General features: G+C 36.2%; 2 protein-coding genes across 2 annotated transcripts; both read left to right on the plus strand.

The window, feature by feature from the left end:
• Positions 1-1408: 1408 nt before the first annotated feature.
• On the plus strand, positions 1409-4545 carry LOC140841863 (plastid division protein PDV2). Its single transcript, XM_073209577.1, has 2 exons — positions 1409-1820; positions 3766-4545. Exons 1-2 carry the CDS (start codon positions 1581-1583, stop codon positions 4387-4389), a joined length of 864 nt encoding a protein of 287 aa, XP_073065678.1. The 5' UTR covers positions 1409-1580; the 3' UTR covers positions 4390-4545.
• Positions 4546-4640: 95 nt separating this feature from the next.
• Positions 4641-5927, plus strand: LOC140840611 (uncharacterized). Its single transcript, XM_073207792.1, has 4 exons — positions 4641-4853; positions 4939-5063; positions 5456-5556; positions 5671-5927. The coding sequence occupies exons 1-4, from the start codon at positions 4783-4785 to the stop codon at positions 5824-5826; spliced, it is 453 nt and encodes a 150-aa protein (XP_073063893.1). The 5' UTR covers positions 4641-4782; the 3' UTR covers positions 5827-5927.
• Positions 5928-7642: the final 1715 nt, after the last annotated feature.

The following is a 7642-nucleotide window of genomic DNA, read 5'->3' on the forward strand; positions in this document are numbered from 1 at the left end:
TTAAAAGTCAAAGTTTCGTATTTTTTTTTTTATCTCAAAGGACAGGGTGATCTTCCATGTCCACCGTTGATTTGAACTAATTGAAGTGATCGCATTTTGACCGTCGGCACTCTCCAGCTGTACGCTCCGTCGTCTTGTAACCTACATGGCATTGTTGCCGGCGCCTGAATGGAGACGAGATTCCGTGGACAATGATCCTACTGTTGTTCAGAAGATCGACGGTCACTAATTCCATATTGTTGATTTTCATCGAATCTAAAGGCTCTTCGTTGTCCCCGGCGGTTACCACCAGCTTACGCCTGAAATCCATAGTCGGAAACGACTTCCTCGGCGGCGATCTCACAAGATCTGCCGCTGTCAGCCTCTTTCTCGGCACCACGTGATACCAGAAATTGGATAAGTAATCGTTGCCGCCTTCATCGGAAAAGATGGAGTCATCGTCGAGCGCGAACACTGTCATGGCCTTCAATCGAGAGAGTTCCAATTGCTTAAAGCTGAGAGCGATAGAAACGACGCGGTACCCTAAGTCCTGCAGGCGGAGGATCGCATCGTTCAGCATAATCGGCATGTCCGATGGCGGAGGTGGACATGCAGCCAATGTGCAGGGCAATGCCATGTTCATGTCGTCTCGGGAGAGGTGAGAGAGGTCAGAGACGGATACGAGGGTAGTAAAGGACGAAAGATTGGTGGTGGAGCGTTGGTGGAAGCGGGGTGTGTGGAGGACAGCGGAAGAGTTGGAAAGCGGGTAGATGTCAGTGTGGTGGATTGGCGATGGGCAGGATGGGGCAGCGGCGGTGTCCGAGTAATCGGAATTGGTAGTTTCGGCGGAGATGAGAAGGAGGAGAAGATGGAATCGGAGAGATATCGCCATTGGATGACCTAACTGGTGAAGCAATTTAGTTCATAATAATGGCGGGAAGTGGTAAATGGAAGAGCTGAGTTTGTTATTGTTTGTGACGAATTTGCCCTCCAAACTAAGTTGTTCTTCTAAATTAAATATAAAAAAATTATGTGAGAGCATTTAGTAAATGACCAAGAAGATATCTATTTTCCAAATCAATTTTTTTTATTATATACAATTTACCAGAACAATAATAAAAGTAATTCAATGAAAACTTATCAGCAACCCTAAATTCACTCTCAAACTAAGGTTACAGGACATCATCGATATTTTTTAGACGAATCAGTCACACAAGACTTACTGAATATAGTTTAATATAATTTACTTGATCGACATGATTTGTAAGTTATTATGTTCAGCTCGAAGATTTATCCACGTGAAAATATTTAGTTTTTTTTTTTAAAAAAAAGAGACATATTATACTGAATAATAATATAATAATATGTTATAATTTTATTAGAAAGAAAAAGAAAATGATTTTAAACAAATTTCCGAAACAAAGGTCAAAAAGCTAGCAGAAACTTTTCGTTGATTCAAATCCACAAGGCAACGCTTCTTTAATTGGACACCACAACGCCGCACCTGTCCATTTTCTGGACTATTGTTTCTGGATAATTTGAAACCCTTCTCCCAAATCCCAGTGGAAATCCACCCTTCACAATTGGGAGACGGTGTTCAGATGGAGGCGGATAGAGTGGGATTGATTTTGGATAGAACCCTAGAGTTGAAATCCAAGATTACCAATTGCATTCACAAAAAGACTACCAATGCGGTGAAAGAAGATGCAGGAAGTGAATCCGAAGTGTCTAAAGCTAATCCGGATGCCGAAAATCAACAAGACGGCGATGAAGAAACAGAGAGTCTGCTCAACATTCGAGATGCTCTCGATTCCCTTGAAGGCCAGCTGTCTGCGCTGCAGGTTTCTTCTTAAATGTTTTCCTTTACAAGTTTCCGAATTTATGTTGGGATTTTGTTAGATAACTGTAATAATTGAAAGTTCGTGTAAATTTCAGATGGTTCTAGGTGTGTGTGGAATGAGATTCGTTTACTGTTCAAGGGTTTAGTTAAGGAGTGTCTAAGTTCCAGGGGAGGACCCGGAAGTCCTTCAATTGCTGATATTCTATTGTTGCAAAACTTGTATTTTTAGAATAATTGGATTAGATCATATAACCTTTTCATTTCTTTGAAATTCGCCTTCTCTTATTTTTTTGTCTCTTTGGAGCAAATATATCTCCAGGCCTCGAACTGGTGATATTTCCTAATAATTTGGCTGAATTTGAACTTTTAGTTCAAATGGTTTCAAGGCTTGTTTCTGTGGTGAAGATGTTGTGTCGATTCAAGTTGGTGACTAAATATTAATTTTCATTTTTTTACGGTCAAATATGTTCGTCTGCAAAAAAATATGTGCATTACGATTCTACCTGCTGAGAAATGGTAACCTGGTTATAATTTCATGTTGGCTTAGGATAAATCTGAGGAACCATAGTTTTTGGAATGCATGGTGCACAGATAAATGTGTGATTCCCTGAGCCTAGATGTAAGGCGTAAGGCAACGTGCACAACTTATCAACATGAAGTGCAGTAAGGAAGAAAATACCGGAATTTAAATTTTCGAAGAAAATTATACCCAATATCTGTATCAAAACTATTAGATGACAAAAGATTAACGATTCATTAGCTTATTGAAGAGGTTAATTGATTATTCACTTTGTATTTCATCTTTTACGCACTATGTTTCATGTCTGGGTCGTTTGTGGCTTAAGAACACACCAAAACTCGTCCTTCATGGCCTAGATGCATGCTTTGTTGAAGGGTTGTGCCTTAACTCGCGTGAACCTCGCTGTGCTTGAAAATATTCGTTTAGGATTGAAACTTGTAATAAATGACGGATGTAAGAAGTCTTCCTGGTTTATAAACGGAAGTTATGTTATTTTCTTGCATTATATAATGTAGAGTTTTTGGCATTATTTGCGGGTTGGCTAAAATAAATGTTTCCATTATTTTCTATTTTTGTGCCTCATGGAGATTCCCTGTTAAAACATGATAGAACGGACAAAAATAGAATCATGGGATTCTTCTTTTTCCTGGAGGAACCCTTTACACATTTGCAAGATGTTGCTCAATGGAATTTGAGTAGTACACTTTTGGGAAATCAATCTCTTGAGTCCACAAACCTTTTTTAAAATTTCCTACTTTCGGGTTATTTTAGAGTTGTGTTTTGTTCTGATTGTCCGTCTCCTTGTAGTTCTTCATTATATGGGAACTGTAGGGTCGAGGTTTAAAGATTTGAAACATATTAAAATGTGCAGTTGTTTTCAATGATTGGAAAAGCCGCAGTAATTTTTAGATGATAAAAGAACTGACCATGGCTTTTTTGTCTTCCGAAGTATCTAACTTCATATCTGGTTTTGCCGTTCTTGAGCAGCCAAGCAATGTATCAAGTTCTTACAAAAAAATTTTGGATGAAAAAGCTATATCCTATTGGCGACTTGCTTCTGCATTTGGGATCAAATGACACTCTGAATGCTAAGAACCAATTCAGTGGTTCTTCATAGGACGTGAAATCATTTTAAACTTCAGCCTGCTAGTTAATAGTTACTTTATAATCCGTATAGAGTAAGTTTAGTGACATTGAAGTATCTCGTGGGAAATTTGTGTGTGGTGAATGAATCGACTTCAGACTGCTGTTAATATTTTAGGGCTTAGCTTCTTGCACCAGTGGACAAACTGGTTTTCTTATGTTTCGAAGGACCTTAACAGAATCAAATGTTACTTTCATGGCTTGAAATACTACCCCCCCCCCCCCCCCCCCCCCCCTTTTTCAAGTCCCCAAGGCACCTTACTTATTATTATGTGCTTCTTAGGCACTACAGCAGCAGCAATGGTATGAAAAGGAATCAGCCTTGACTGAGATAGAGTACTGCCAGAAGAAGCTGCTCAAAGAGCTGAAGGAATACAAAGGTAAGGAGTTAGAAGTCATACAGGAGGCTATTGCTTTTGCTAGCGAAACCGAGGATAACAGCGATCTCCTCCTTCCCCCGTATCCGAGCCGTCCCTCTCGTTCCACTGTCTCCAATAACGAGTATCTGCCATCCTTCCCCTCCACTCGCAAATTTTCTCAAAATGGGGCTGTTAATAACGGCCTTGTAGACAGAGATCAGAAACGATCTGAATCTAGAAGACCATTGAAAGGGTTAAAATTCTTAATTACCGCAACAGCCAAGGCAGCGCTTACAGTTGTTGGAATGGTAACTATTTTGAGTCTGGCTGGTTTTCAGCCCAGGCTGAGGAAACGGAATGACCCGCTGAAGCTCGTCGACTTGTTTCGGCTCCTAAGCAACGATGAAACACAAGCAACTATGGACTGCCCTCCTGGGAAGGTCCCAATGTTTGACAATGGCGAAACACGATGTGTTGTAAAAGAGAGAATTGAAATTCCGTTCGACTCGGGTGTGACAATCCCTGATGTGAAATACGGGTGCGGTTGATCTCGAGTCAAAAAGAAAGAAGAGAAAAGAGAATTGTAGTGGTATCACCAATTCTAGTTCTGCTCCTTTTGTATATTCTATCCTTTTTTTTACGTACGTTACTGCAGTCCTCGTGAAGATTTGACGGTCTCATAATTTTTTATTAGCTAATTATGGTATATATATATATATAGAACATATATGTGTGTGTGTGTGTGTGTGAAAATAGTAAATAGCCGGTATTGGGAAAATGAGGGAAAAAAACAAAGAGAGGCAAGCTGGCTCTTCTTTAATCCCAAAGGCAGATCAACTTTAACAATTTAGCAGAAAAAAACTCAAAGTTTCACGCACATAAGCGCACTTATTTTCAACTGTTTGGCGATTCAGCAAGCTTAATTCGTTCAGTCCCAAATCATGGACATCTGCAACTTCAACAAGATCGGTTGTGATAATCCCATTACTATACTATACTGCAATAATAGTAAGTGCTTCAGTATTGTTTCCGAAAACGCGTACCTTTGTTCTGCTCTTGATTTGCTTACATTTTCTTGGAATTATTTCTTCATCAAGCCCAAGTTCCAATTTCTCTGTTAAAAAACATTTGCAACTTCAATCTTCTAACAATATATTATGGCTTAAAATGGATGATTCATGGAAGCCTCATCTCTGTTGCAGAACTCCCAAGATCTCAAGATGTAAGGCCATTTTATATGTACTAAGATGAAGTAAGTGCGATGCGATGCAGGTTGACATTCATTATAAATTATATGAATTATATAGAAAGTTAAAAATTAAAAGCTAAAACCACATGCCGTTACTGTTTTTGTCTTGGTAATATTATTGTTTTATTTACTTTGTTCTTTTGTTATTGTATCGAGAGTTCTGTCTGCTCTTGTTTATAGTAAATATATGCCACTGTGTGTAAGAGAGCTCGGCATTTGTTCGAAGTTGTAGTTAATTGATGTATCACTGATAAATAATTTCAATCTCTTTAAAAGTTAAAGTACTAAATCATCCAAACATAAATTAAAGATTTCATTTACGTTCTTGACTCCGAAATGTTCTTGGTTGATTATGAAATTTGCAGACGTGAATTGGCAGTTCAGCTTCGGAAAGCTGGTGTACCTGTCGTGCAAGACTCGTGTCTCAAAGATTTGGGCTCTACGTACTTCACATGAACATTTTGTGGTACACTTGATTTTATCTTGCAAGATTATTACTTTGTGTAATGGGATATTGAGCTAGACAGGAGAAAATCAAGTTAGTTTATCTTAAAAACGAGTTCGAATCAATCCATTTCAGGTAACGAAATTTGCATTGCTGGCCATGGAGACTATGAAAGAAGCAGTGCCGGAGATGTGGTCGCCAGAGATGAAGCGCGCTTGGGCGGAAGCTTATGATCAGTTGGTGGATGCTGTCGAGGCTGAAATGAAACCTGCATCTGCTGTTTCTAATTGAACAAGTCAATTTTTATGCTCGAAAAAATTAATATAATGTTATTTGTTTTTAGGAATCATTGACCTTTTTCAGCATCGAACATGTAACTAAACAAATATCTGAATTTGAGAAAAATTCCATGCTATTTTAATTTACATCTAATGGTGATTAATTCAGGTATAAGATCCACTGTAAAAAATATAGCATCCACATATATTAATAAATACTGTAACTGTTAAATTAAATCGATACAATTTTGCTAGCTTATTGTATGTAGACTCTTTTTTTTAAGGAAATTTCACTAATCATGCAAGGAATTACAATAATCATCCAAATGTTCAATCAAACAAGGCGGACAATAAAAAAAATCGAAGGACTAGCATAAAAATGGGCAGCTTTTGCCAAAGCATCACATGCACCATTTGCTTGTCTATATGCGAATTGAACCGAGAGTTCGGTTCCTTGATTCAGTAGCAGCTTGCATTGGTGCACAAGAGATCCAAACTCGGTAGCGTCGTCGACGGGAGATTTGATAGAATCCACAACATTCTTTGCATCAAGTTCAAAAATCACATTTGTCAAGTTCATCTCTTTTGTCCAGGTTACAGCATTGAGTAGAGCAAGAGCTTCACATTCTTTAACCATTGGATTTCCAAGGTCATGTTGCGCTCGACAAGCCATAAAGTTTCTCTACCCATATTCACAATAGAAAGTTATACTTTTACGGTGTGTTTGGTTGAGTGGATTAACTAAGGATAGATTAATAGTTCAATATTTATCGTTAAAATTTTAAGTTGTTTTAATAATCATTTTGACCCGGTTTAAGATCCAATTTTATGGATAATTATTTGATTAATAAAATTGGATCTTAAACCGGGTCAAAATGATTATTAAAACAACTTAAAATTTTAACGATAAATATTGGACTATTAATCTATCCTTATTTAATCCACTCAACCAAACACACCTTAGTCATAGTTTGGTACATGGGATAAGAGAGGGATGATAAATAATCCTCTTTATCTCATGTTTGATACTTTTTTTAAAGTCCATGATAATATCATCGCCCTTGATAAACAATTTTTTAGAAGGATAAAATGTTCTTTCTATTAGGATGTGATAATTTTAATTTAATGATAAAACACACTACAAATGACTTAATTATCCTCAATTTATAAATGTTTTTTTATAAATCTATGCTAGTAGATAGAAATTAAAATCAAATAAATATTTTGATTTATTTTTATATATCATATAATATTATAATTATATAAATTCGAGATAATTATATAAATAATTTTATAAATATCAATAAAATTATTATTATCACTCAAGTAATCTTAAAAATTGATATTTGACTTGACTCACAAAATCAAAGGCTCAATTATCATATTATATAATATATAAAATTAGATAAAAATAAATAAATCATGCAAGCACTATCAACGCATGAACATATAAAAAATATGAACTCAAGCAACAACTTTGAAATTATAAAATTTATTATGATATGGTCAATTTTGTCATTACAATCTAATATATAAATTTAATCACTCTTATTAAAATCATACCAAACATTAAATATAATATCATACATCTTATTTATCCTTATATTATATATCACATGTTTATCCTATCATGTGTACCAAATTATGTCTTAGTATAAAAAATAATATTTTTTCATTGATGACCTAAATAAGATATCTATCTCACAAATACGATCTGTGAAACTATATCACACACGATTTTTGTCCTTTTTTTTTCACTTGAACAATTTTCAAGGCCAATGGATACGACCTATTTACAGGCAAGATTGGTTCTTGTCTTCTTGAATTTA

Source organism: Primulina eburnea, chromosome 9 (genome assembly GCF_022965805.1).
Source record: "Primulina eburnea isolate SZY01 chromosome 9, ASM2296580v1, whole genome shotgun sequence".
Taxonomy (NCBI): domain Eukaryota; kingdom Viridiplantae; phylum Streptophyta; class Magnoliopsida; order Lamiales; family Gesneriaceae; genus Primulina; species Primulina eburnea.

Bases quoted from the DNA above. Each gene is read 5' to 3' on its own strand.
- LOC140841863 (XM_073209577.1), top strand. From the start codon at position 1,581: ATGGAGGCGGATAGAGTGGGATTGATTTTGGATAGAACCCTAGAGTTG. The intron at 1,821-3,765 runs GTTTCTTCTTAA...TGTGCTTCTTAG, and splicing joins GCCAGCTGTCTGCGCTGCAG to GCACTACAGCAGCAGCAATG.
- LOC140840611 (XM_073207792.1), top strand. From the start codon at position 4,783: ATGGACATCTGCAACTTCAACAAGATCGGTTGTGATAATCCCATTACT. The intron at 4,854-4,938 runs GTGCTTCAGTAT...TTCTTCATCAAG, and splicing joins CTATACTGCAATAATAGTAA to CCCAAGTTCCAATTTCTCTG. The intron at 5,064-5,455 runs GTAAGGCCATTT...TGAAATTTGCAG, and splicing joins AACTCCCAAGATCTCAAGAT to ACGTGAATTGGCAGTTCAGC.